Raw genomic sequence first — 26,611 nt, 5'->3', positions numbered from 1 at the left:
GGTCACGTTCCAGCGAAAGCACACACACACACACACACCCACACCCACATCACCATGACGGGTTAACTCGAAGCTTCGTGAAACTTGCCTCGACTAAGGCTAGCTCCGAAACGCGGCATCGATAGCTTAAAGGGACACCAACGACGGTCCAACGGTAACGGCATGCGGGCGTTTGATTGAACTCTCGCGCTTTTGGGGCTCCCAGTCGTAGTCTGCAGGTCCTCTGCGCGACTGTTGGCACAATAAAAGGCAAAGGCAAGTTCGGCACAGCTTATTCGCTCCATAATCAGGTTTCAGGGATCGTTTTGCTTGTCTTTGGGGAAGTGTTGTCATTCATTCGTAGTTTGTCTGTGTGTTGAGGGTATCTTATCCCGAACCTGAAGCTCCCTTCCCGGCTGGAGATTCTCCAGTCTCCCTCTCTCATGATTCGCACCTTTGACACGGCCAAGTGAGTTTGCCCGGCTTAAAGTTCGCTAGCGGAGCCGCATCTTCCAAGATTCTCTCGCCGCTTCTGTTCTTCGAGCTCGGCTATGGCTTCCGTTCCACGTCGTAACGCGAGAACGATATGCTCAGTTCCCACGTCCAACTCGTCAATGACTGCCATATACCTTGTTCGTCTGATGGGGGTATTGGCATGTCAGGTCTAGTTTATATATAGAATCGCAAGCTCTGTTTCCCTTTCTCCCGAGCTGCTTCCCATTTTGGAGCTCAAGTGCCCAGGGCTCGCATGGTGCATCCTTTTGCCGTTTGATGAAGAGGCCGCCTGGGAAACCGTGTCGATCGATACCGAAGAGCCGCAACCGCAAGTTTCTCGCGGGGATTAAACCATGACTTTCCGGAGATCTCGTCCGTGCGTCGGGATCGGGATCGTGATCTTGATGGGCGTAGCCGCACCCGCTCTCATATAGAATCCCGGTGGCGTGCGGTAAGTGTTCCCGAGCCTCCGTACGCCTTCCGTACCGGACAAACAATGTTTGTAGGTACTGTAGATACTGTAGCGTCTCCTTCAACCCGCACTTCGCCATCTTGAGTTGTTGAGTCGGGAGCTTCTCGTCACTGTAGGACGCCTCTTGGTCCCGCGGCTTTCAAGCGGAGAGGGAAACACACGCCGCCGAAAGGTTCCACCCTTTTCCAGCCAACTCTCAAAACCAAGCAAGAGTCCATACAGCAGGCAAGTGAGGCCACCGATCCTGCCACGCAGCCAAGATATCCGGGACCCTCTCATCAAAGCTCGCCCTGCCCGCCGCGCTCCCGCCATCAAACGCCGCCGCCCCGACAGCCTCGCGCTCCTCGGTCGCCGCGGCATTCAACGCGTTCGCCAGGTCCAGAATCGCGCGCCCGCCGACGCTGGCCTCCTCGTGGTTATCCTTGATATCGACATTGATCACGTGGACGGGCCTGTTCAGCGGACTCCCGCGGTTCATGAGGTCGTCGATCACGGCGTCCCAGCAGCGCTCCTCGCAGGTAATCACGACATCGACGACGCCGCCCTCGACGCCGACGCTGCCGCGGTCTTCGGCGTGGGTGAGGCGCGGCATGCCGACCTGCCAGTCCTGCCAGCGTTCGGGCCCCCACTTGACGTGGCGGTTGCGGTCGACCATGTTGAGGACGCCGTTTGCGCGGTAGAGGCGCGTGTCTTTGGACTCGAGCTCTTTGAAGATGGAGTCGTACGAGGTCTTGTTGAATTGGTAGACGTTTGGCTGGGTTATCGAGGGACCGGGGAGGCGGACGAGGGAGCCTGTGCCGAAGGAGATTACGGGGTAGTTTGCTTGGGCGAGGCGGAGGTGGGAGACCATTGATCTGTTTGACAGAGGGTGGTCAGTATGTGTTTTCCTCGACTTTGGGCCATCGACACGATGCGAGGATGCGGGCAGTTCCGTAATGACGTTAAAGAGAAGCTCGAATTTGCTCTCGCGTGATAAACAATCGGGCCAGGGGACTCGATTGTATCGTACCTATTTTGGTTACTCGCGCACACCGTACAGAACTTGAGCTTGAAGTCGCTTGAAGAAGCAGCAGCGGCCGCAGCATCGCCGCCGTTCGCAGGAGGTGCCGTCGAGTTCGCTCCAGCATTTGCGGCTGCTGCGGCGCCGGTGGTGCCATTTGCGACCTCCATGACTTTCGTGGTGATCGATGGGTTTTTGTTTGTGTATGGGTTACTGCGTATGTATGCCGACAGAAAGTGACGATGTTGGGTGGGGCGGGACAAGCAAGCTCGACAGGTACGGCACGGAGTATAGGTATGTATGGAAGCACGGCGCGGGAGCTCCACGAAGGTAGGAAGTGGATATCAATGGGCGCGCGCGACAGGAAGCAGTCAAAATGGATGGATGATTATGGGAAGAACGTGGGGCCGTCAAAAAGGTCACCAATGGCGGGAACAGGCAGAATAATGTTTAGGTCAGCAAGAGAAAGAAAAATAAAAATCAGCGGGTCGGTTAGAGAGAGGGAGGGAAAAGTCGAATCGCCGGTGGTCGTCGCTTCCAGTCGTAGAGGTCGTAGCGAAGAAATCTGATCTGTGTCTCCGAATTAGCCAAATATTCAGAACACCATGTTTTTAGATGCTCGTAGGCATTAAAAGAGGTTTGAGCGCGATTTTTCAGACAAAGCGTATAAGGTAATAAAGTGTCTCAACATGGGGAATTTAGACAGCTCCAATAAAAAGAATCTCATCATGGAAAAGCTCGAAGGAGGACGACCAGTGTTTTCTCTGGCTCGTCGCGAGTCTGTTTTTGTCTCTTACCTTTTGGGGGTGACTTGATCTGCTTCGATCAATGTGCTTCTCTGTCTTCCGACTGTGCCTTCCTGAGAAAGTGTTCGGGAGTGTTGACAGAGTTCTATCTAATCCTCCAGCGATGTCCTGTTGTGGGCTGTTGGAAAGCTCCGAGTTCGACGCTGAAATTTGTTGACGGTTGTAAAAATGGAAGAGCCTCAATGACGTTCTTTTTGAGTGAAGAATTGGATAGCTCGCTTTCGGCTGAATGTCGGGCCTTGAAAGCACCCCAGGGCAGGGCGTGACGAGGGCGCCATCGGATTAATGGCCTCAGGCCTTAGGTTCGTGAACCTGACAATGGCACCTTTTGCCTGAGGCTCACTTGGTTCCGTACACTCACAGCCAAAATGACCCATCTCACGTGGCTGTTTGCGATGAACCAACATGATTGGCTCTTAGGCGCTCACATACTCTGAAACAGACGACACCTTGGAGGGCACCAATCAAGACGACTCCCACATTCCCAATTGCAGCTGCCGTGCACGGCGTACATTGTCCAGAAATAGAACAGCCAATGAGTACAGAGACATCTGATGGCGTGTGACGCTCAGCCAGAGAGGAACTAGCCTCCAAAGACTCTGAGAACGGCATTAATTCGAGCCAACTGCTGGTTCTCGAACGGACGAACAAATGTCATGTGTGCACATAGTTGAAAGTCGTTGCCAGTATTTGGGTACAGCGATCGTGTGCGAGATGGGGGCCCTTGACCGTCTCGTCCAGTCCTTGAAGGATCCATGGGCTAGGCCTTCTCCCGGGGGATTGCAGTCGGCTCATCAACTATGTGTTGCGGCGCTACTCCGTACCCCTGGGAGGGCTGCCGTAGGGAAGCAGTAGAACTGGATCTGATCATCGGAGGAATATCTGTCTCTCGGGGTTGGCGGGTGGCCTGTGATTCCGTCCGTTCTGAATGTTTTGCTGCGCCCAGCCCAATGCAGCGCTCGCAACTTCCCGCTTCGCCCTAGGCCCAGTCGGGCTGTGCATTATTACTTACGGATACCTTATTCCACTGCAGGGTCGCTTGCGTAGCCTGAGGTGCTGGTTGGTCTCTAGATGTAGGTACCTATGCGTTGACGTACGGTGTCGATGAACCAAGCCCGCCGGCAGGCCGTCCAACAGCAGTTGTTGGCGGCACTCCGACAAAGGACTGGATTCGCTGGCGAATGCAGGCGATGACTGCTTACTGCCTTACACTTTTCCCGCCCTTCTCTGACCACGACAGTTCCATTGTGCTATTGGCAGTGTCGATGACCGCTGTTTCACACGTGGCCGCTGGCAGCGCAAGATGCAGCCGCTGCAAGTTGCAACAAAGTCGTGTCGGGATGTATCCTGCACGGGAGCCCGCCGATCAGCGCTCGAGTTTCGCAACCTCGCCCTATCCGTAGGCCCGTAGGGGCATTCCCATCCACCCTGGTGACTGAAGTCGATACCGCAAATTCGACTGAAGCCCATCCGTCGGCTTGTGGGTTGCCCCACGGTTGGCACTGATGATCGGGAGATGCAGCTAACGAGATAGCGCATGGCTAAGCACAAGATGGCTGTCTGTGCTTCAGGCTGTCCGTTCACTGGAGATTTCCCAGATCTAGCACCCGGCACCATCGTATAGAGGTTTTGAGCATTAAAGTCCAAGTTAGCGAACGCGAAGGAGAAGAGCGTGGCGCGGTGCTGGTTATCAATCTTGTGTTGACGTTCTCTGCCCTAGCTAGGTCTGTTCGCGACTTCGCTCAACAATCATGGGATGAGAGAGCGATCAACCCACTCTCAGTCAGTCCAGGCCCCCAGCAGGTGTACTCAAAGATTCCCGCTGTTACGGTTCGGACTAAAAAGCGAGACTCATGTCAGTGGACGACCGCTTCTGGATACTTTGTGATTTGCGCCGGGGACGTCCTCGCTAATCAGCTGTGGGCCGGGCTGCTGTCTGACCTTGGTGCGACCTGAACAGGAATCTACGCCGGCCTATGCTGGAGCACCCAATATTGGTTTCCTTGATGACAGCCCGGCCAAAGACCAAGAATAGCATCTGGCACCGCTTTTGCCTTGTTTGAAGCCTTCTTCCTTCTGTATCTGGTGAAGATTCTAGGCCGTTGCCACGGAGAAAGAGTGGGCGAAAATCAGAGTGTCTAGAAAGAGGATTCCAATTTACATGCCTCCAGCATTCGCCCTTCAGACAAAACGGACGACCCCCTGTTTGCTGCCTGCTCGTCCGTTCCGTGTAGGCCGGAATACACGGTGGGTACCATGGGTAAGTCGGGCCGGAGGTGGTAGCAGTTCTTTGCCCAGATTCTTGCTGGACAAGACCGGAGATCACGGGCGGCTCTGGGAGAATAAAGTTTGAGCTGAAAACGAGACTTCCTAAGGGGAAGGAGGCATCCTATAGTCCATACCCAAGGTGCGGACGGACGGCCATCATAGTGTCAGGTTTGCCTAATGAAGGGTGTGAGACTGAACAACGGACGGTCGAGTCAATTGGGTATTTGCGGGCGGAACATGAAGCAGAGCGAAGCAGCGGCACACGGCCACGCGGGGAAGAGGTCTGCTTCAGCGTCCCGTCCTTGGTGTGCGCGTCCATCGGTACAGTCAGTCTCTTTAGGTTGTAACCGCACCGGCGGCGAACGCGTAGGCACAGTCATCGACAGGGAAGACGATGTGAGGCTTCCGAAGGGATCCCCTTGAGATGATGGCACCGTTGTGGGAAAAAGGGGTGGGGGAAAGAACTGTGAAGTGCGTAATGAGTATCTGCTTCGTCGCTCCCTGATATGAGGGCCGTTGGAAGCTAGAGCACGACGGGTATATTGAAGCCACCCCGACTGCAAGACAGATGCAGATAACTGCGGGAAGATGAGAACCCGTCTGTGGGCTGGAGCAACGACACTGCAAGCAGAGACGAGCAGCAGTCAAGTGAGGAACATGAGGCAGTACATGACCAAAGTAGGTAACTACCTCGCCTGCAGTCCCACTGACAGCTCAATGTACCTTGAGTTCTGCGCGGCGGAGGAGGGCGTATTCGTACACAGGCGGGGGACATCAAGCCCCCGTGCCCTGCCCGCGCAGGCGAACAACTGAGAGCGCTTGTGTAGACGACAGAGGAGAGAGAGGAGCAGTGGCAGACGTACTTGAGATTTGAGGTTGCCCTGGGGCGTGTTGAAGTTGGTGGTCTTGGCGTTACCATGTTGAACCGGACGGACCCGCAAAGCAGCTGCACAGCATCTGGAGACATGGAGCTGTTACTGTTTTTCTGACAAGTCTCCAGAACATGATATCCACGAGGGCGTGTAGGACGACGGAGGATGTGCCTTTCTAGTGCAGATCTGACGTTGGCAACCGCAGTGTACTGCATATATACGAAATGTGACTTGTAGGGTGGTAGGTATCCGCAATAGAGAAAAAAGGAGGCAAAGAGCATCCCTTCCACACCGGATATGGGTAGAGATCCAGCCAGTTGACGCCGGCCGATTGCAGAGGATGGGAAAGAGACACCGATTGTTGGCGCTGACTCGATTTGGAGCCGAGTTGGGGCTTCTCTCATTATGGCACTGGCATCTGCTGGCTGCTGTGTTGGATTTTCTTTGAGAGTTCGCCGCCATAATCAATATCGATCCGGATTCAGCCCCCCGCTCTCTCCCACTCTCGCATCTGGGCTAGGTATGCCTTCCAATGCCTGACGCACTCCTGGATCCTGCGCTGTCGTTGCTCTTGTTCCCGCCTGCTGCTGTCAATCGTTTATTGCTGTAGCCTTTCCTTCCACTACCTATTTGATCTTACTAGAAGAAAGTCATCAGCCTCTTCCTCTCTCTTAGGGTTCTCCCAAGAGTCCTAATCCATACTCCCCTCTCCTTCTCCTTCTCTACCGCTCTCGGCCTCTTACTCACGCCCGTTTGTTGTGCTGGCCTTTGTCTCCTCCCCTCCCATCAATTCCCCCCTCCTTCTCTGCCCCCCCTCTCTACCTTGGGTATTCACATCAACCACCCCTCACCCCCCTTCCCGCCAGGTCCAACTGCACACAGCCAGTAGGATCACTGCGCGACGCGCTTAGAAGCAGCAAGGTGCAGTCCCAGTGCGTTGGAGGTTGATGGTCAATGGTCGATGCCCACTGTCTGTTCTTCGTCCCTCGCTCTCCAAGACCGAAACTCAAAAAGTAGCTGGAGTTAGTGGAAGGGGTAAGTGGTCCGCTCACAGGTCCTGATGCCAACGTTGGAAAAGAAAGACTCTGGTGTTGCTTGGGCTTGGCCGTACTCCGTACTCCCCATAAGGTGCTCACTGACCCAGTTGGTCCTACCAGAAGAAACCCTACGAAAACCAAGTATCCATCCACAGCTGTGGTACTTGGAGATCGTGTCATTGCTCGACGGCCACTAGAGGTAGTTGGGTACATATCTCCGTACCTCGAGGTACCACGGGAATTAGTCGCACCTTCAGTCCAGCGTGGGTCAGCCCAGAGTCCAGAATCCAGAAGTCCAAGAGTCCAGTCAAATCTGTGCTCACTGCTGCATCGTCTGGTGCGAGCAAAGGACGCAAAGGCACGGCCACTTCTACCTGAGCTCTCTGCTCTCTCTGCTCTCTCTCTCTGGATGCGTCGTGGGCTCTGTTGTCTGTTGTCTGCTGACTGAGGAGGTGTTTGCTTGTTGTCTGCATCATTGTAGGTACCTTCCCTGTTGCCTACTACCAGACGACGGGACTTTCTTTTCGAGTACCTTTACCTCGTGCACCATATCGCAATATACCTCTTATTTTTATTTTTCTCTCCCCTACTGCTGGCCACTACCACCACCTAACCTGCGCGGCACCAGCAAAGAAGCGACGGGGACACTCTCTTTCTTCGCAGCGCAGCGGCTGCCCAGCACCAAAGAAGCAGAGCAGCCAGAACGGCGCCAGCGACCTGAACCCAAACGAACTATTCCCAACCTCACCTTCCCTCCTCTTCCTCCTCTTCCCATCTTCTCCTCTTCCCACCGTTTCTTCTCTTCCTCCCCATCGCTCTCCGCATCCTGTGCTCTTCTTTCTTCCATCTTCATTATTGTCCTGCCTACCCCCGAGCGACCCCGCGAGCCGATCTCATCGCTCGTCCGCTCCCGGCTTTAAGTTCTCAACGCTCCTTGCTCGATTTCCAACCCTCAGCGTCGCGTGCGACGACTTTCGTTTTGCGACACCTTGCGAGCAAGCCTGCTTGCTGTCGCTCTGCCTTCTTTTCAAACCCCAACTCTGTTCGTCTTCGCCTTGCTCGGAACTGTGACCCTCGCAGTCTGCCCGCCCGCCCGCACCTCCTCATAGGCTAATCGGCTCCGAGTCGCGGGCAGCATAACTCACGATAACACTCGCGCAAACCCTCAAATTCACAGCCTTGGTCGCTCCCGACACTAGCTGTTGCCAATCGAATTCCTACTACATTTTCCGCGCGACGAGTGCGGTCGACGGTCCTACTGAGCACTTGGCTTGCTTGGTGGCACACGACGCCGCAGGATCCGCGAATCGGGTGCCTGTCATCCTTACGCTGGCTCCTCCACGATTGCGATAATCTCAGAATGACCACACTCTTGTCCCAGAGCTCCTCGCCCGCGACATCCCCACCTGCAGCTGCTTCTCCCTCCACCAACCCGAATCACCCCTCACTACCGCCACTAATAACATCACCACCCAGCCGTCGCTCGACCGCACCGAGACCAATGTCGCACGCTTCCAAAAATCGCTTGTCGCAATACTCGACGGGCTCAGTCCCCTCGCGTTCGCGACCGCCTTCTCACATATTTCCAATGTTTCCCTCGAGTCTCTCCTACACCCTGGTGCGCGATTTCGCATATCCAATTATGCATCCCATGCACTATGGTCCCCCGCCAGAGCCGTCGCATCCTGCTTCTGGCCTCAGCACTCCCCTCAGCGAATCTCGTCGTCTATCCGATCCTCCCGCTGCCTGGGAAACGAAAATGACCTGGAATACTGGCTCCTGGGGTCCAGAGGGCTTCGGCAAGGCCCACGACCTGCCACCCATGGAATTCCGGGATGGCCCACCCTGGAGTGAGGATGAGGATTTGGCGAGCCCTGTTGTCAGCTCCAGGCACCGAAAGCACAAATCTTCCGCAGCAGCCCTTGGCGGCACCGCAGCCGCAGGGCTGAGAAATTCTCGCGACGCGGGCAACGATATGCTGCACCCAGCACACTACGAACAACGGGAACGCGGTTACTACGTCGGAACGAGTGGTGATGGCAGCGAACGGTATTACCTCAACCAAGGAGGTGAAGCGAATGGACCCGGCGGAGAATATGTCACCTACCCTCCCGGCGATGCACGGCATTCCAGCCACGCATACCAGCTAGGTGACCTGCCCCCACGGCAGTACGCCGAGCAGGAGACATATTCGGATGCTTCAAGCTCCGCATCCTCTCCAGGTTTCCGCGGCGATGACCAGTCACGATATTCCCGGGATTACCAGTTCACCATCACGTCGCCCGACGAAGAAATGCACGGCAAAGCTGTCGCGCTTTTTGACTTTGAAAGAGAGAACGAAAACGAATTGCCATTACTGGAAGGTCAAATCATATGGGTTTCCTACCGCCACGGCCAAGGCTGGCTAGTAGCCGAAGACCCGAAGACTCAGGAAAGCGGACTCGTCCCTGAGGAATACGTTCGTCTGCTGCGAGATATCGAAGGCGGAATGAATAGTCTGACCGGTAATCTTGGCGAGGGCTCTACGTCCCCCAATGATGTTGGAACACCGACGCAAGCAGAGCACCACCCACAAGGTCATACACCGACCGGAAGCCAGTCCTCTTCCAACGGATACCACCAGCCCGTGGTCTCGACGTTCTCTACGTCCAGCAAGGACTTGGACCCGTACCCTACACAGCAGCTTGGCCTTCAATCCGGCCAACCTCCTCCGCAAGTGGTGCATTACCACGGCCAAAGAGGTGGTAGCCAGGCCAACACGCCAACTCTAGCTTCGCACCAGGATATCGGCATGATGCGCCGAGGCAGTCAGGACACTGGGGCGAAGAAGACGGATTCCCAAGTGAGCCCCTTGACGGAGGCGATCACAGAGAGCAAGCTAGTCGACCGATCTAGCACACCCAAAGCAACAAACCCCACCGAGAAACCCGCAGACCCCGACGCCATGGACACTGAGCGGTGATGAGAGACGACCAAGAAGCATTCACTCGCGTCTGACTCGAGGGACTTCTTGCTTGGCAGGTTCTCTTCTCCTCTGGGGACCTGTCACGAATCATGTACTATGAGGAACGTTAGGGAGGAGCGTTTCTGGTTACGGTTTGACGATCAAGAGGCGTACAGTTGTTATATTTGGGAGACATAAAGAGAGAAGAGCCCCTGGTCGGTCGCTTTCAGCATGTAGCTTGGATGATGGAAAACTTTATGATCAAGGGCCCAGGTGGAGGGACGCATCAATATTGAAAAACAAGGATGAAAGACGGCTTGCTTCGCCATCGGATGCCCGGGACTACGTCAGATCCCCTTTAAAGACGGGGTGGAGTTTACCGTATTTTTAAGTCCACGGCGATTGAAGCTGTCGGCTTGTATATAATAATCGGGGTGATCCCCTGTTTTCTCCTCTTGGGGAATGTCAAGAAACGTTTCTTTAACATCTTTAGCCGGCTGTCTTTGTGGATTAATTTGCCTACTGGTGCAAACCGTGAACCAGATTCACAGCTGGTTCTGGGCCAACGCTTGCGCCCAAGTGTGCCTGTTCACTCACTGCTGGCAGAGGTATGGCGCAATTCGTAATGAGCCTTTTGGAGCACGTTGTCCATTCTGCTTAGAAATGCACATCAGTGATCCCCATGGGCTTCCCACCGGCACGCCGCTAACTGTGCCCATCCCCTCGGCCAGTTCGGCGGGGATCGGACGCAGGAAACATGAGCTCACGTGACAATTTACGTCATGCACAGGTCAATGGTCGCCCGGGGAAAGCTTTCCATTGCGGGCGGCTTTGAGCTTCTGTTGCGAGTCTCGGATACCTAAGCTTCTCTCTCCCGGCAGCAAAAAAAAAACACCCTTTGGTCCATTTCCCAATCACATACCTGTCAATTACCACCCAGCTGCTTGGAAACTTTCAATTGAACCATCACAATGTTTGCCAGAACCGCCTTCAGGGTTGCGCAGCCCCTCAAGCTGGTAAGATAGCTTACGCTGTTTCCTCTCTCTCCATCCTTCGCTCATTGGAAATCCTCGTTTCCCCCCGCAGGTCGCGGAGCGGTTCCCGAGTTGCGATTCCACCCGTTCAAATACATCATACCACCTTTGCCAACATCACAACCCCATCCTGGCCCATCCCAATGAAACAATGATTTCCTTTTACCCTCTTGAGGCGATAAGCAATGCAAAGGCTAACAAATCTTCTACCATAACAGCAAGCCCGTCGCTACGCCACCGAGCCCGCCGCCAAGGGCAGCAGCTCCAACACGGCGCTCTATGCCGGCGGCGCGGCCGCCGTCGCGGGTGGCGCCTACTACTTCCTTGCGGGAGGCTCCTCGGGCGCGGCGCAAAAGGCCGAGGCCAAGGTCAAGGAGGCCGTCGGCGCGGCGCCCAAGAAGGCGCTCACGGGCGGCGACCAGGGCTTCGTGTCCCTGAAGCTCGAGGACTCTGAGATCATCAACCACAACACCAAGAAGCTGCGCTTCAAGCTGCCCGAGGACGACATGGTTTCTGGTCTCGACGTCGCGAGCGCCATCTTGACCAAGTACAAGGGTCCCGAGGACGAGAAGGCTACGTTGAGGCCTTATACTCCTACCAGCGATGAGGGTTCGTATTCCCCCCCCTGGTTTCTTCTTAGGAGTCCTGATCATGCTGCTCGATACCCGAGACTAACAACACGACAGACGCCAAGGGCTACCTCGAGCTCATCGTCAAGAAGTACCCCAACGGCCCCATGTCGACGCACATGCACGACATGACCCCCGGCCAGCGCCTCGACTTCAAGGGACCCCTCCCCAAGTACGCCTGGTCCCCCAACAAGCACGAGCACATCGCCCTCGTCGCCGGCGGCACGGGCATCACGCCCATGTACCAGCTCGCGCGCGCCATCTTCAACAACCCCGAGGACAAGACCAAGGTGACGCTCGTGTTCGGCAACGTGACGGAGGAGGACATCCTGCTCAAGAAGGAGCTCGCCGAGCTCGAGAACACGTACCCGCAGCGCTTCCGCGCCTTTTACGTGCTCGACAAGCCGCCCAAGGAGTGGAGCGGCAACAAGGGCTTCATCAGCAAGGAGCTGCTGAAGCAGGTCCTCCCCGAGCCCAAGAGCGAGAACATCAAGGTGTTCGTGTGCGGCCCCCCCGGGCTGATGAATGCTGTTTCTGGTAACAAGAAGAGCCCCAAGGACCAGGGCGAGCTTGTCGGCACCCTCAAGGAGTTGGGGTACTCTCCTGAGCAGGTCTACAAGTTCTAGGGCGTTTTTTTCTTTTTGGCTTGTTAGATGGAGGGGCAGTCTAGATGTCGTAAAGAGCGTCGAGGAGAAGAACCTTGTTTGTTGTATGAGTAGCTGAGGCGAATAGACGCATTAGATTCCTCAATGAATGCTGGCGGTTTGCGTATATCATACCATCCTAGTGGACTGAGGACCTCGGCGAGGTTCTCGGAATGGAAGCCTATCTAATCCGGTGAATCATGCGAACTTTCCGCTCGTCGGTTCGAGGTATACGTGACTGAATACCCGCATGCTCTTCCCTCGGTCCCTATCTACGTACGGCACCTGCCCTATATATACCCTCTCAGCGCCAATTCCGTCACCAGTCAGCAGGCGCCCGTCTAGGTCGACGGGTCAGGTCAAAACTGGCTGGGTGGTGGAGTGGTCTATGGTCAACAATCAAATCAATAACGCCAATCAGCCTTACTCGACGACAGGCTTAGCGAAAAGTACCCGAGTTCGAATCCCAGTATGAGCACCAGAGATTTCCCAGCATGTGCACCAAGAGATGTAGTCCCCAGTCCAGCACCGGGGGGGGGGTGAACTCTTTTTTCCTTTTATTAACTTCGAGACCTATTAAATACCGACTCTTGAGTATATTGACTAGATAGATAGCTAGTCACTAAAAGGGGGGTTAAATAACTAGAATAAGACGGAGATTTCTTCTCAATATTCGGAGGATATGACTCTTTATTTTTTATTTACTACTTAAGAATACGGTGATTGCTAAGTACAGTATAGAGTGTGGTACATTACGGCTATTTTGCAATCTATACTTCTGGGTTTCAGAGACTCTTGGTGGCGGAGGCGATGCACTCGTTGATGATGCCGGTCCACTTGAGAGCGTTGTTGAAGTCCTTGGCATCGATGCTCTCCTGGAGGCCAGGGAAGACGGCTGGATCATACATGTTAGCGCTACAACCCATCAAGAACGGTCTAGGTGGCAAAACCAAAGGGAGGAAACACGGAAAAAAGGGAGCTTACCTCCAGAATACCCAGTCCACAAACCAGGCGCAAACACAACGTGCTTGAACCAGGTCCGGCCGTCCAGGCCGCCGGGGTACAAAAAGTTGCGCTCGAAGCCCTTGTAAGACCTGTTGACCCAGACGAAGGCCAGGGCGAGCTTGATCTTGCGGTAGAGGTTCCACCAGGGGATGCTGCCGTACTTGAGCTCCCAGTCGACCTCGCCGGCCTTTGTGTCGAGCACCACCGTCTTCTCGCGCAGGGCAGCGATGGAGGTGCGGAGGATCTGGAGCGAGGTGCGGAACTGCGAGAGGGAGCCCTTTGCGTCCGCGTCGGCGACGGCGACGGTGGCGCGCATGCGGAAGAGCGCGTCCTCGTCGGAGTCTACGTCCTCGATGGTAGCGGTGAGCTTGGCCTCGACTTGGTCGACGTAGCCCGTCAGCGCGTCGGCGTAGTCGGTGGCGTTGAAGCGGATGACGGGCACGTTGGCGAGCTCTGCGACGACGAGGCCGAGGATCTGGGCCATCGTGCGGTGGTAGACGAAGCCTGGGTCGCCGAATTCCTTCATCCAGTGAAAGGAGTCGTAGTTGGAGTGGTACTGATAAACGACGTCGCCGTTCTCGCCGCCGAAGCCGAAGTCGAGGGAGGGGATGCCCGCGAAATCCTGGAAGGCGGTGAAGTCGGAGCCGGAGCCCATGGTGCTGATGCGGCCGTCCCAGACGTCGGCGACGGTCTGGCCCGGGACGGTCTGGTTCGGTGAGGGGACGAGCTGGGTGACCTCGCGGAGGACGCGGTGGAGGAGGGGCGCGGCGGAGGGGTTGAAGTTGGGGCCGCGGACGCCGACGTCGACGTTGACGTAGGCGACGGACGCTTCGGTGAGCCAGGGTAGGTACTCCTCCACCCACTCGGTGCTGCCGATCAGAGAGTACTCTTCGCCGTCCCAGCTGGCGAAAACGATAGTGCGGGTGGGTTTCCAGCCGCTGGCGAGGGCGACGCCGACGCCGCGGATGACTTCGTTGAGAACGGCGGAGCCGCTGTTGGGATCGCCGGCGCCACCCGCGATCCAGGCGTCGCGGTGGTTTCCGACGACGACGACCTCGTTGGGGATGGTACCGTTGACGATACCGATCACGTTCCACAGTGGTGTGGTGGTGTAGTTTTGTTCGTTGTAGAGGTTCAGGACCACGTTATCGGGAGTGGGACCAATGTTGTACTCAACGCCCTTGTACTTGAGTCCGAGATTCCTGTTCCAGTACTTGTTGAAGTCCTTGACGGAGGGGCCGTGGCCGTTGAGAGCCTTGAGAATGGGGAGGGCATCAGCGTAAGAGATCGGAATGGAGGGGATGGAAGGCGTAGCATCATCGACGGGAGCACGCGGCGCGCCTGGCTTGGAGGGGTACCCAGGAGTGGACGGGTCACCGGGGCGCTGGGAGAGGAACTGGGCGCTTCCGCGCTGAACGGCGCTCGGGTGACGGGCAGGGCCGTTGGGGTACGCCTCGTATCCGTTCTCCTCGGTCACCTTGCCATCATCGCCGGGGTCGCTGTAGAGAAGAGCACCGATGGCACCCAGCTCCTGGGCGCGCTTGATCTTGAGGCCGCGGAAGATGCCGCCGTACTTTGCAATGACGATTTTGCCCTCGAGGCTGACGTTGGCCTTGACGAGGTCTTCGTAGTCCTGGTACGTGCCGTAGTTGACAAAGACGAAAGATCCGGTGACGTTACCACTGGCGGAGTAGCCGTGGAAAGTCGGAACTCTGTCCTCCAAGCCGGAAGAGGGGTCTTCTTCGAGGACGTCCTCCTCGAGAGCAGCCTTGAACTCTACCGTCCAAGTAGACTCTTCTTCCTTGGTCTTGGACAGAAGGGAGAGACTATGGTCGATGGGGTAGTTCAGGTAGACGTCGTACGACACGATTTCGGATTGCACACCCCACGACTCCCACTTTTCCTTCGTCCATGCGGCCTGTCACACATTGTAAGATGGTAGTCCCGTAATAACGGCTGCAATATGCTTACCTGAGAGTAGTTCTGGCCCGCCAGATGGGGACCGGCAGTGTAATACCTGCTCCATTCCTCGGCCTTTTCGGATGAGGGTACCTCAAAGAGGATCTTTTGCACTTCCTCGTGGGTAATGGGGACACTGTCGACGCTGTTCGTCCAGGACCAGCCGTGATGGTGGTGACCGTGGTGACGAGGAGGCTCATCAATGAAGAGCGCAACTACGAAGAAGATGGACCAGAAAATAAGGATGGAAGAGAGTGCAACGGTGCAGAACCGGCGCAGGACGTGGTTCGGGTACCTGCGGCGCGGCGCACCAATGTAGACATTGGTGATAAGCGGCGTCCGCTCATTAGACATTTTGTCGTCGAAACGCTTTCTGAATCAGGGTCAGCGTGAATGTATCAAAAGCATGCTCACACTACACGTTGAGAGCTCATCGACGGGCGATTCGACGATGAAGTGAGTGATGTGATGTAGGTTACCAGGCAGGAGGATGAGACGCGGGAGCACGTGTGGCTGACGAAGATGGTTGCATCATCCCGTCGCCGCCAGCCACACTAAGCTCTGGTGAGCTCTCTTCAAGCTACTAGAGCTGCTCACAAGGACAGAGACACCCAGGCTGCAACAAAATTGAACCGACTTACTCTAGCGCCATCTTTGCAATACGAAAACTGAAGCCGTCGTCAACAATGATCTCTGCGCCTTTTTACCAGAGATGTAGTTGAAACAGAGTTGAAGTTGCCATGAGCATTGCGTGCTTCGTCGATGTTATCAGCATCAGTGGTGATTTTGCCGATCGGCTGCCGCCGCCTGGTGAATCCTCCACTGGCACTGGCACCCGCAAACGTGATTGAACAGCTTCTGCCTTGACGCTGGGTCTCCTTCCTGATTCGGGGGTTCAGACGAGGGGGCGGGGAGGAACGAGAGCGGGTCATCGGCGTCCCGGTGCCGACGTTTGGAAAAAGCCCGGAATCAAGATAGCCAGCGATAACAATTTTTCTCATGGAGAACGGCATACGGAAGTCTTTCCGGTGCGACTCGACTTCCAAACTTGCATCGACGGCCCCAGCATCCCGTCCCGTGACGCCGCATCGATTGTCGCCGTTAGCTGCGCAGCCCGGAGCTCAGACTGTCAGACATTTGATCAGTCGTCAAGGTCAACATGTTACATCATCTAGGTAAGGTAAGCTATCTAAGCTTTGGCTACCGTGAAGGCTAAAGGGCGCCTTTGCCGCCTGTCTTGGATTCGAGTCAAGAGACGCCCTCTTCCCGGTGGCTGCGTGCATCGGCTAACGTCGGTGATCACGCAATTGATTGGGTCAATGTCGTCCAATCAGTCCTTTTCAGTACGGATACACTCCCTGGACAACCAACCACCACTCACCGAATCTGCCTTCTCGCAGCGGCAGCGCAAGTACAAAGTATATCAGACGTGACTGCCTACCTTATATTTTTGCAGCCTCTCTCTCTCGTATGGCGGTGTGTTGTCTCACAGCTTTCAGCACAAATGTCTTGGGATAGCCATGTTTGGACTCATGCTTCAGGTGCTTCGTTGGCGCTGGAAGCAGAGGATCACCCCTGTCCAGTCGGCTCGTGATGATTATTCAGCTATTGTCGCACTTGCCCCGACATTCGGCCCCGGCTTCGGCCAAGTCGGCCTAACGCCGCCGGGAAAAGAGGCCCCCCACCGTCAAAGACTGGACGTCATGGCAATTGCGGGGATGGCGACCTCTTGACCTTGCGCTCCAGCACTTTTATCGCTTTTTTTTCGTTCCATCTTTTGAGGCGTTGTAGGAGCCTTGGAGGAGCACCACCACCACCACCATCATCAGCTTTTTTTTCGGCTGCACCACCGCACACCACCGGCTACAGCGAGGACCCCTGCCCTTTTTCTCGTGCCCGTGCAAGCCGTTGCATCCTGCACACCCTCACCGACTTCAACTCCCAAGCCTCTGCCGACAACGGACGTCCTTCGCCTGCGGTCTTTCAAGCATTACGCCGGCCCTGCCCCCCTACGGAGTACGACGTTCCCTGCTACTACCCAGTACCCGCCCGATCGCCCGCCCGCTGCCGCCGTATCGCCTGGACCGGGCCCAACGTCCTTTCGCTTCAGCAACAGGGGGATGCGATGTAGCCGGCTCGCAGCGAGCGAGCGCATTGCTCCTTGGACCAAGTCTGAAGCCGAGAAAGAGGGAGACACGGGGCACCGCTCAAGCCGAACCAGCGTCCCCTAGGTAATAGCACTTGATCGATTCCGAGACACTCGACGTCCGCGGTCATCCCATCTTGCTCCATCACCGCAATGCAACAGAACACTTCGTTGGCCACTTGATTTTGGCTCGCGTCTCGCGCTCCTCTTCGCTTGCCGTCATCACCGTCACGCACTTATCCCTCATGGCAATGCTGATGCGCGCGCAGTCTGCGCTAGGTTATCGCAAGTCGTTCTTCCCATTACCTCTAGCGCTGGCTTGCCTTGCCAAGCCAACCTCTACGGCAAGCGGGAATTCCCATCTCTCAAGTTCTCCATCTAATCCCCGGGAGGCATGGCCATCTAAGGCCCCGTTCCCCAATTCGCGGTGGTCAGCCCCGTGGCCCCCTTCAAAAACGAAGCCCCGTCGGCCAGTCATCGACTAGAAATCTTCCGTCAGCAGAAAGAGCGGGGATCGGCGCAGGATCATGGATGGGGAAGGGAAGAGAAAAAATGAGTCTGGTCCCCTTGGACGCCAGGCTCATTGCACCCTTCACGCTTTATGGGGGTCCTACTAAGGAACTGCAAGAACTGCAAGAACTAGGGGGGATGACTGCGGTTCCATGAATTTGCATACCCACGCTATTCCCTGTCCGGCGCAGTGCAGCCGCAAGCCTGCAGCTGGAAAGTGGATCAATACCGTTGGTTTTTTGTTTGCGCTTGACGAACCGTCTTTTTTCTTCGCCTTCCGCTGCCACTGCTCTTGTGACTCTTATTGTCCTCTCCTTCCCCAAATTCTCCAATAAACTTTGCCTTTGGTTTAAAGAAGGCGGTGGCCGCCTCCGGTTCATATTTCCTGCCATTTGCCTTTGTCTCTCGACATCTTGTTGCCAAGCCGCATAGCAGAGCGCATCGCATTACCCCGCTGCTTTGTTCCCATCTGCCTTAGACTCTTGCTTCACGTCCTAGTCCCGATTCATCTGCCCTCGACCTCGTAAACTCGACGTCACAGAACTTTGACCACGCATAATCGAACCGTAGAGCTCGGGTTTGCTCAGCGCGATTTGGTTGCTCCTTCAACTGCCAAAATGACGAAACCGACAAAGCCAAAGTTGCCCGCAAAGCAGCTGGCCATTCTGGGTAAGGCAACCTCGCATTTCAGAACATGTCAAACGCTTGCTTTTTCTTTCAAACCCGCCTTCAACAGATCCGATAGTACTGGTGACAACCAAAGCGAGGCAAGTGCCGCGAGACCAGGCATGACGGTCTCCGAAAAACTTCAGGGTCATGCGATGGAAGGATTGCGATTTTCTCGGGATCGCTTTGGTAGACTACGAGGTTATGGACGGGTGGAAATCTGCGTGTTCTCGCCTTGTTACCGCCACCCTGTCTTTAGACACACGTACTCCAAACCTACCTCGAAATGCGACTATAGCATGGTCTTGATCTTCCAAGCTGCCTGATCAACGTGAACCGATGAGGCCGACAAACGTTACCAAGCCGAAAGTGCTCCAGCGTGTACAAAAAGCTGGAATAAAGGATGGAGATTTGACAACAACTCGTCCCAGGGTGCCTTCGATACTCCATGAGAGGCATTCATCATTTTTCTTCTGGGCCACGAAGCTAATTCGATTACAGCCGTTGCGCGGTTTGCGGAGCCTCTCGCCCTCACATCCGTCTTCCCATACCTGCCCGAGATGATTCGCAGTTTCGGCGTGGAACAGAACGACGTCGCAAAATGGGCCGGTATCACGTCCGCCGTGTTCTCGCTTTCACAGAGTGTAACTGCGGTACCGTGGGGTAGAGCTTCTGATCGATTTGGAAGAAAACCAACCATCATCGTCGGCCTGCTATCAACAATGTTCTTCTTCTGTGTTTGGGGTGTTTCAACAAGTCTGCCCATGGCCATCACTGTGAGAGCTATTCTCGGAAGTGGTAACGGAAATGGTGCGTTTCCCTCTGATCTGTAGGGTTTTCATCTGACGCTGACACTGGATTAGTTGGTATCATCCGCACCATGGTTGCAGAGATGGTGCCAGAAAAGGAACTACAACCCCGTGCATTCTCGATTATGCCTCTCATCTGGTCCGTTGGCTCCATCTTCGGCCCGGCGTTTGGCGGGTTCTTTGCCAGGCCAGCCGACCGCTTCCCCGCTGTCTTTGGCGATAGCTGGTTTTTCAAGGCGTATCCCTTTGCCTTGCCAAACTTCATCGCTGCGGTCTTCTTCTTCATCTCAGTCACGACCGCCACTCTCTTCCTCAAGGAAACGCTCGAGAGCAAGCGACACAAGCCCGACTGGGGACTCCTGATGGGCGAACGCATCACTCGCTCGTTCCGCCGCTCTCGTTATCACCATCATCACCATGCTAGAGCTCGACGCACCTCGTTTGTTGACGGCGAGGCTACCGCACCCCTGGTGCCTCACAAGACTCCCCCAACACATCCGGTCGAGGACAACAAGGCTCTGGAGGCACCCAGCATGAAGGAGGTTTTCACTGCTCAGACGAGTATCAACTTGCTTTGCTACACCTTCCTCGCCCTCCACTCCGTGGCCTTTGATCAGGTTCTGCCAGTGTTCCTAAACTACCCCAAGCAGGTGCACACCCCGGATAACACGAACCTACCCTTCCAATTTTCTGGTGGCTTTGGCCTCGACTCTGGCCGCATCGGTACCATTTTCACCATCTATGGCATCACTTGCGGCGTGATCCAGTTTTTCGTCTTCCCACCTCTGTGCAACTACTTTGGTGTCCTGCGTTGTTTCCGCGCATGTGGTGCGTATACTATCTTCTGCTATGTTCTTGCATTTGAAACTGACCGTCTGTGCAGCCGTGACTTTTCCCATCGTCTACATTCTGGCCCCTTATGTGGTCCTCTTCGAGAGCACTGCAGGGCGCTACACCGCTCTCTTAATAGTCATGTTCGTCAAAGCCTGTGCCGTAATCATTGGCTTCCCGTGCATGACCATCCTCCTGACCAACTCGGCCTCTTCGCTCCGTATCCTGGGTACCCTCAACGGCTTCGCTACTATGTTCAGTGGATTTGGCCGTGCTTTCGGTCCCGCCGTTGCGGGTGCCGCTTTCAGCTGGGGTGTTGCCAGAGGCTATGTCATCACCGCTTACTGGTTCCTCGCGCTCACTGCCATCATTGGAGCCATCCCCATCTACATGCTGGTCGACTACGATGCTCTGACTCAGACCCCTGACACGAGCGATGACGAGGACGAGAGTGTTAGCGATGAGGGCTACGCCAGCGAAGGCAGTGCTGTTGCTTCTGGCAGTGGACAGGCCACCTCGAATGAGACGGCGCCTTTGTTGAGTGCTAAGAATGGGGCACCGGGATACGATTCCGTCAGTCCCACGCGGTCTTGATGTGCCTTCCCTACCCCATGATGACTGGCATGCTGCTTTCATGTTTTTCGCAAGCGCGCAATTGACGTTTCGAACGAGAATGATACAAGAAGGGAACGCTATATACGAGATCTACGGCCAGCTCTTCTGGGGGTTTTGAAATTGAGGCTGGCATTGGTTGGTGGGTGCTTTTCTTACCTTTGTGGCATATCTAGGTCCATCATTGCCTGGCGTCTAGCATTGCAGGTTCCGTAACGGCTTGTTTTGTCGTCATTGAGGGCATTCATTTTTGGTTTGGTTCTGGGCGGTTATCAAAAGCATCATTATTGTTCGGTTTCGTTGTAGGCACTTGAACACATCTACATGGGCATTCCTCCTTGCGAGAAGAAGTTTCGAACCAATTATAGCAGCTTAATATCACAAACATGTCAACAATTGGTTTAGGGATGGAATATGGTGTCGAGGATGGTGAGTGATGAGCGTTTGCTTACATGCTGCAGACAGATCGGCCGACGCATGATGAGGATGGCCTAGTTTATCTTTTTGGAACGTAACCCAAGTACGTTTGCGTATGGTTATACATCAACACGATTTTCACGTGAGAACCAGCAAAGGGAACGAAGAGTCATAATCATTGAAACCGGTTTTGAATTTTTCTTTTCTCCTCGAGAGAAGGTTTTTTGGTATTCAGTTCGCTGCATCATCCATCTCAAGAGGCGTCTCAGGCCCGACCACCCCTTTTTCTCCCATAGACTCCGAAAACTCCGCTATACTGAAGCACTACCGCCCTGCCCAAAGCCCGTCTTTTGCTTCGCCCTCCCCTTCGGAAAGGGTGAGGGTGTAGAGGCTGATTTTCTATTTTGTATCCTCCCAAGTCCCATTTTGCCCACTTTGATTTTCATCAACCCCTATTTTTTTGGTCCACCCATATTGGTTAAGAAAGAAGAAAATATTCCCAATTGACATCTTTGTTATCCGTTTTCTCATGTCGCGTGGTAGCCTACTGCTAGTACTACTACGAGCTAGCTAGATTCTTTACCGTTTTTCAGGCAAAGAGCTTCTTCTCGTAGGACTCCATGTTGACGTTACCCTCCATCTGAGCGCTGGCGGTACGCAGCTCGAAGCGGAGGGTGCCGTTGTCGACGGACTCGCGGAGCTCCTTGAGGGACTGGATACCGCAGTCCTGCATGGAGTGCTTGAGGCCGGCGGAGAGGTAGGGGATGAAGCGGCTGATGGGGCCGCGGTGGGCGACGGAGCCGGTGACGCCCTGGGCGACGAGGACGCTGTCGCCCTCGGAGAAGTAGCGGGCAGTGCCGGCGTTGCTCTTCTGGCTGTCCTTGCCGCCGTTGCCGGCCTTCTTGTCCTGCATGGCGTCGATGGAGCCCATGCCGCGGTAGGCCTTGACGAGCTTGCCCTCGCGGGAGACGAAGGAGGTGCCGGGGGACTCGGTGGTTCCGGCGAGGAGACCGCCCATCATGACGGTGGAGGCGCCGAGGGAGAGACCCTTGACGACGTGGCCGACGTTCTGGACGCCGCCGTCGGCGATGCAGGGGACGCCGAAGCGGGCGGAGAAGCTGCTGACGGAGTGGACGGCGGCGGCCTGGGGGCGGCCGACGGCCATGACCTCCTGGGTGATGCAGGCGGAGCCGGAGCCCATGCCGATGCGGAGGCCGTCGACGCCGGCCTCGATGAGGGTGGCGGCCTGCTCGCGGGTGACGACGTTTCCGCCGACGACGTCGAGGCCGGGGAACTCCTTCTTGATCCACTGGACCATCTCGACCTGGTACATGGAGTTACCCTGGGAGGAGTCGAGGATGACGACGTCGAGGCCGGCGTCGACGAGGAGCTTGAGGCGGTGCTTGTCCTCGGGGCGGGTGCCGATGGCGGCGCCGCAGAGGAGCTGCTTGCTGTCGGGCAGCTTGGAGGCCAGGGGGAAGTGCTGGTTCTTGTTGAGGTCGGAGCGGGAGATCATGGAGACGAGGTTGCCGTCCTTGTCGACGATGGGGAGCTTGCCCTTTTTGGACTTTGCGAGGATCTTGTTGGCCTCGGACAGGTCGGTGCCGTCGGAGGCGGTGATGAGGTCGGTGACCATGACCTTGGAGATGGAGAGGGAGGCGTCGTCCTCGAACTGGATGTCGCGGTTCGTGACGATTCCCAGCAGCTTGGAGCCGAGCTTGCCGGTTTCTGCAGACGATGGTTAGTCATGTCTGTGTGTTTTCTGGCGGGCCGCAACCCGCTGCAGTTGATAGAAAATGTGTAAAGGTTTTGCTTTGATCATAGTATAAGGTCTCCTCAGAACGACATGGTCGTCGAATTGGTGGAACGAAAGTTATAATTGAAAAAGGTTTGTAATCATGTAAAGCGAGGGGAACTGAAGCTTGTGGGAGAACAGGCTTTGGTAGGTAGGTAAGGAAAAAAAAAAAGGGGGGGGGGGGGGGGGGGGGGGGAAAGAGGGGGGGGGGGAGCCCCCCACACCCCCCCTCCTCCTTCAGGCCTGGGTCCCGGGGGAGGGGGGGGGGGGGGGGGGGGGGAGCGGGGGGGAGGGTGAGGAGGTGGAGAGGAGAAAAAGAAGGAGAGGGGGGGGGTGGGGGGGGGGGGGGTTGACAAACCTGTGACGGGGAATCCTCCGAAACCCCACTTCTCCTTCAAGGCCTTTGCCTCGCCGACGGTGGTGTCGCGGCTGATGACGACAGGGTCGATGATGAAGCCGTTCTCGTAACGCTTGACCTTGCGGACCATGTCGGCCTGCTCCTCGGGGGAGCAGTTGTGGTGGATGACACCGAGACCACCCTGCAGAGCAATGGCGATGGCCATCTCGTGCTCGGTGACGGTGTCCATGGGGGAGGACACGAAGGGGGTCTTGAGGGTGATTCTCTTGGTGACGGGGGAGTCCAGGATGACGGCAGAGGCGGGGAAGCCAATGTAGCCGGGGAGGAGCAGGAAGTCGTTGTAGGTCAGACCACCGTGCTTCTTGGTGTCCATGAGCTCGTGAATGTCGAGGCCATCGCGGCTCTCGTACTCCTTCAAGACCTGGAGGGCGGTCTTGGAGTCGAGCACCTTGGCGCCGGTGATACCGTTGGTGGAAGGCATCTTTTGTGTGAGAGAGAAGTTTTCTCGTTTTCTTACCGAGTGAACAGAAGAAAGATGAAAACGGAGTCGAAGAACTTGCTAGTAATTCGAAAAGAAGACCAAAGGCAACAGAAAAGCTTGGTCGATTCGAAAACTAAGGTTGGTTATGTCTCTTCTTCCCGTAAGAAAGAAGGGAAAAAAATTCTTGAGACGACACCCCGCAGGAAATTTTTTAAAGTGAACGGTGCGCGACCGGCGGAAGGAGGGGCAGGAGGGGCAGGCGGTGAGAGGCTACAGTGCGGCGCAACTCCTTCGAGTGTGCCTTTACTGTGTTCAGCAACACCGCAGTATTGTTTTCCCAGTTCATGCAATCTCTTTGCCTGAGATGAGTTATTTCATCAATGATGGAGATGGCATTCTGTTTGGTGCTCTGGTCGCTTAGGTTATACTTAACCATCCGCCATTTCCTGTTCATGAAGAAGGAGTTTCGAAATTCTAGACGCCCAGAACGAGTCTGGAATAGTGCCGCCAAGTCAGGTAGCAGCCGGTAGATCTAATATTGCCTTATGTAAGAAACATTCGGGGTCTCGACTCGCGAGATATGACGCAACCCCACCGGGCACCTTGGTGGCCGAAAAAAAAAAAACAAGCAGTCGGCATTGGGAACAAGAAAATCTAGCTAAGTGTGCTTGATATCTACACAACGAGGGAGAACGCTTTTGCTGCCAACCATTGAGACAGGACCTCATTAGTGCAGATGAAAACTTTCTGTCCAGACGAAACCCATGGTGCCTTGTCGAGAAGAGTCCTGCAGAGTTTGCTTGTGTTCGTAGCCTTTGGTTGGCCACAGCAACCGACGCAGGACAATCCTTGCTCGGGCTGCGTGAGCTGGACAGACCCCAACGCCAGCAGAAGTGATTGCATGCTTCCGTTCGGCAGCGAAAGGCGGTGGGATGCCGAGGAAGCAAGATGCCATAGCAGCGAAGAGTCGAGTACTGAGGATTGATCCTCATGTTTTTCTTTCTGGCATGTACCTAAGTATAGCTTTCTAGCATACAGAATGATCTAAAGCGACCTCCATGCTGAGCCTCTTGTACAGTCGAGCCTAGGGGACGCTTAGGATTCATCGAATCGAATGTGCATCCATCATGACTTGGATCATGTATCACCTGCTACTAAATAAAGCTAACGTGCGCTACCTAGACTCTAGAAACGTCGTTCATCCATTGTGAGCTGAGATCGAGGGTTCGGAACAGTGACCTCATGTCGACATGAGAACAATGGTGGGCTCTGATTGGCTGTTCCATGGTCCGTAACACCAAAAGCAACAAAGAAAAGAAACGAGACCAAACAGCGGACCAGATACTAATAGCCAAATGAACGAATGCACAAAATAAAAACATTTCTCGCCTACGTATCCGTACTAAGGATTACTCGGACTGTCCAAACGACTATATCGCTCGTATTGGCGGGTCCATTGACTGCTGCACGTAGGCGTTTTACAAACAGTGACATGCATCGAGCTAGAGAATGGGGAGGTGCCACAGATAAAAGACCGAGTTTTGGAGGGGAGGTATCCATCACGGCGTGTCTGTCCTACGATCCCTCGATCGTGTTGACATCGTTCTTGCAAAGGTATTCCCCGCTGTTTTCTATCTCACAACCTTGACGTCGTCAATGATGTCTACAATCTTGGTTCATCCAGAGGGTTGAGCAATGTTCCCTGGGCGACAGGAAATTCAATCAGGTTAGATTGGCCGACGTGTCAAAGGTTATGGACGGGGAATCCGTAGTCAATGGCATCTGTCAAAAGAGGTCAGATGAGAGCGGCGACGGTTTGGCCCGCAGTCAGTGACAGAGTTTTCCAAGGAAAGTGCCTGAACATGTTGACCAGATCGACCTTGCAGCTTTGGGCCTCACCGGACCATTTGTATTGTTGACCAGAAACCTTTTGGGGCAAGTTGGGACAAGTTTGAGAAGCGCCTGGCCCAGAGAAAAGCAGATGACAACCCAATTGACAGAGAGCGGAGGCGGGGCGGAGAGCCGTGCAACGGAAGATTGCTGCATCGGTACCCACTTTAAAAGGCCGGGCGGGTGCGACGCAGGGGCCAGCAAGAGCCACAAGCCACCCGAATTTCCATGGCCTCTCACGCTCTCCCACTCGTCTCACGGGGATCCCACGGGTCTCAGTGGCCACTGGCAGCAGCGAGTACCAAAGTGGGTCACCCACACACCTCGCCCTGTGGCACCCTGGTTGCAAGGGGGCTGGTTGCCGCCCTCCAGCTGCCGCAGTAAACAAACAAACTGCCTTATCAGGTCCCGACGCCCTCCCACTCTCACATCCTCCCCCTCCATTGCCCGACCTCCAAACGACCCAACATCCCACCCACACCTTGTCGATTGACGAGATTGCGACCGTCCTCTTTGAATGCTAGAGGCTGGACTGGCGTCAAGTGGGCAGCACATCTAATATCTTCTGCCGAAATATTCCTTCCCATCATCATTGCCCTTGTCGCCAACGCTGTGTCGCCTTCATTGCCGACATCTTCTTTGTCTGCGCAGTGCGCGCTCTCATTTCTCCAGACTCCGTCCTCCATTCTTCACCCGCGCTTCGCCGCGCACCATCGCCGGTCGCTTCGAATTTTCGCCTTTCTCATCATCCCCCTGCTTAGTCCCGATCGTTCCGCCCAACATTATAGAAAGGGAATCTCGAGAGCGCCCAACCCAAGAGACGAGACCGCGAGGTCGAAACTTAATCCAACGCGCGCCGCATAACTCGCCTGCCGACGTCCGACAAAGGCGCCCTAATGTTGTCATCCGAATTCCAGAGCCCACAGATTTTCGATTGCAGCCTTCCTTCAGT

The 26,611-nt window shown here is 55.3% G+C and overlaps 11 protein-coding genes across 11 annotated transcripts; 6 read left to right on the top strand and 5 right to left on the bottom strand.

The window, feature by feature from the left end:
- Window positions 1-463: 463 nt before the first annotated feature.
- On the bottom strand, window positions 464-2,116 carry CLUP02_13933 (RNA polymerase II subunit A domain phosphatase SSU72; the record flags this gene model as incomplete). The annotated part of the gene is made up of 4 exons (XM_049292868.1): window positions 464-617; window positions 961-1,082; window positions 1,167-1,800; window positions 1,956-2,116. 4 exons carry the CDS (start codon window positions 2,114-2,116, stop codon window positions 464-466), a joined length of 1,071 nt encoding a protein of 356 aa, XP_049150014.1.
- A 3,116-nt stretch (window positions 2,117-5,232) lies between these two features.
- Window positions 5,233-5,987, bottom strand: CLUP02_13932 (uncharacterized protein; the record flags this gene model as incomplete). The annotated part of the gene is made up of 2 exons (XM_049292867.1): window positions 5,233-5,641; window positions 5,695-5,987. The coding sequence occupies 2 exons, from the start codon at window positions 5,985-5,987 to the stop codon at window positions 5,233-5,235; spliced, it is 702 nt and encodes a 233-aa protein (XP_049150013.1).
- Window positions 5,988-6,728: 741 nt separating this feature from the next.
- CLUP02_13931 (uncharacterized protein) lies at window positions 6,729-7,430 on the bottom strand (the record flags this gene model as incomplete). The annotated part of the gene is made up of 1 exon (XM_049292866.1): window positions 6,729-7,430. A coding segment is annotated over one exon (702 nt), but the record flags the coding sequence as incomplete, so codon positions are not given.
- An 859-nt stretch (window positions 7,431-8,289) lies between these two features.
- CLUP02_13930 (SH3 domain-containing protein) lies at window positions 8,290-9,891 on the top strand (the record flags this gene model as incomplete). Its single annotated transcript, XM_049292865.1, has 1 exon — window positions 8,290-9,891. One exon carries the CDS (start codon window positions 8,290-8,292, stop codon window positions 9,889-9,891), a length of 1,602 nt encoding a protein of 533 aa, XP_049150011.1.
- Window positions 9,892-10,335: 444 nt separating this feature from the next.
- CLUP02_13929 (uncharacterized protein) lies at window positions 10,336-10,644 on the top strand (the record flags this gene model as incomplete). The annotated part of the gene is made up of 1 exon (XM_049292864.1): window positions 10,336-10,644. One exon carries the CDS (start codon window positions 10,336-10,338, stop codon window positions 10,642-10,644), a length of 309 nt encoding a protein of 102 aa, XP_049150010.1.
- Window positions 10,645-10,844: 200 nt separating this feature from the next.
- Window positions 10,845-12,162, top strand: CLUP02_13928 (oxidoreductase NAD-binding domain-containing protein; the record flags this gene model as incomplete). The annotated part of the gene is made up of 3 exons (XM_049292863.1): window positions 10,845-10,889; window positions 11,126-11,516; window positions 11,594-12,162. The coding sequence occupies 3 exons, from the start codon at window positions 10,845-10,847 to the stop codon at window positions 12,160-12,162; spliced, it is 1,005 nt and encodes a 334-aa protein (XP_049150009.1).
- Window positions 12,163-12,965: 803 nt separating this feature from the next.
- Window positions 12,966-15,796, bottom strand: CLUP02_13927 (PA domain-containing protein; the record flags this gene model as incomplete). Its single annotated transcript, XM_049292862.1, has 4 exons — window positions 12,966-13,075; window positions 13,165-15,103; window positions 15,157-15,517; window positions 15,786-15,796. The coding sequence occupies 4 exons, from the start codon at window positions 15,794-15,796 to the stop codon at window positions 12,966-12,968; spliced, it is 2,421 nt and encodes an 806-aa protein (XP_049150008.1).
- Window positions 15,797-16,463: 667 nt separating this feature from the next.
- CLUP02_13926 (uncharacterized protein) lies at window positions 16,464-18,359 on the top strand (the record flags this gene model as incomplete). Its single annotated transcript, XM_049292861.1, has 7 exons — window positions 16,464-16,573; window positions 16,637-16,844; window positions 16,974-17,366; window positions 17,401-17,558; window positions 17,623-17,947; window positions 18,011-18,174; window positions 18,299-18,359. The coding sequence occupies 7 exons, from the start codon at window positions 16,464-16,466 to the stop codon at window positions 18,357-18,359; spliced, it is 1,419 nt and encodes a 472-aa protein (XP_049150007.1).
- Window positions 18,360-18,417: 58 nt separating this feature from the next.
- On the top strand, window positions 18,418-20,700 carry CLUP02_13925 (major facilitator superfamily transporter; the record flags this gene model as incomplete). Its single annotated transcript, XM_049292860.1, has 4 exons — window positions 18,418-18,469; window positions 18,968-19,276; window positions 19,330-20,103; window positions 20,159-20,700. The coding sequence occupies 4 exons, from the start codon at window positions 18,418-18,420 to the stop codon at window positions 20,698-20,700; spliced, it is 1,677 nt and encodes a 558-aa protein (XP_049150006.1).
- Window positions 20,701-21,724: 1,024 nt separating this feature from the next.
- On the bottom strand, window positions 21,725-23,769 carry CLUP02_13924 (inosine-5'-monophosphate dehydrogenase IMD4; the record flags this gene model as incomplete). Its single annotated transcript, XM_049292859.1, has 2 exons — window positions 21,725-22,863; window positions 23,289-23,769. 2 exons carry the CDS (start codon window positions 23,767-23,769, stop codon window positions 21,725-21,727), a joined length of 1,620 nt encoding a protein of 539 aa, XP_049150005.1.
- Window positions 23,770-25,019: 1,250 nt separating this feature from the next.
- On the top strand, window positions 25,020-26,523 carry CLUP02_13923 (uncharacterized protein; the record flags this gene model as incomplete). The annotated part of the gene is made up of 7 exons (XM_049292858.1): window positions 25,020-25,056; window positions 25,243-25,286; window positions 25,384-25,443; window positions 25,520-25,599; window positions 25,656-25,793; window positions 25,861-25,990; window positions 26,065-26,523. 7 exons carry the CDS (start codon window positions 25,020-25,022, stop codon window positions 26,521-26,523), a joined length of 948 nt encoding a protein of 315 aa, XP_049150004.1.
- Between the last annotated feature and the right edge of the window lie 88 nt (window positions 26,524-26,611).

The sequence above is a fragment of the Colletotrichum lupini genome, chromosome 7, assembly GCF_023278565.1.
Source record: "Colletotrichum lupini chromosome 7, complete sequence".
In the NCBI taxonomy this organism is placed as follows: Eukaryota; Fungi; Ascomycota; class Sordariomycetes; order Glomerellales; family Glomerellaceae; genus Colletotrichum; species Colletotrichum lupini.
This window is presented reverse-complemented; position numbering and strand designations above follow the sequence as displayed.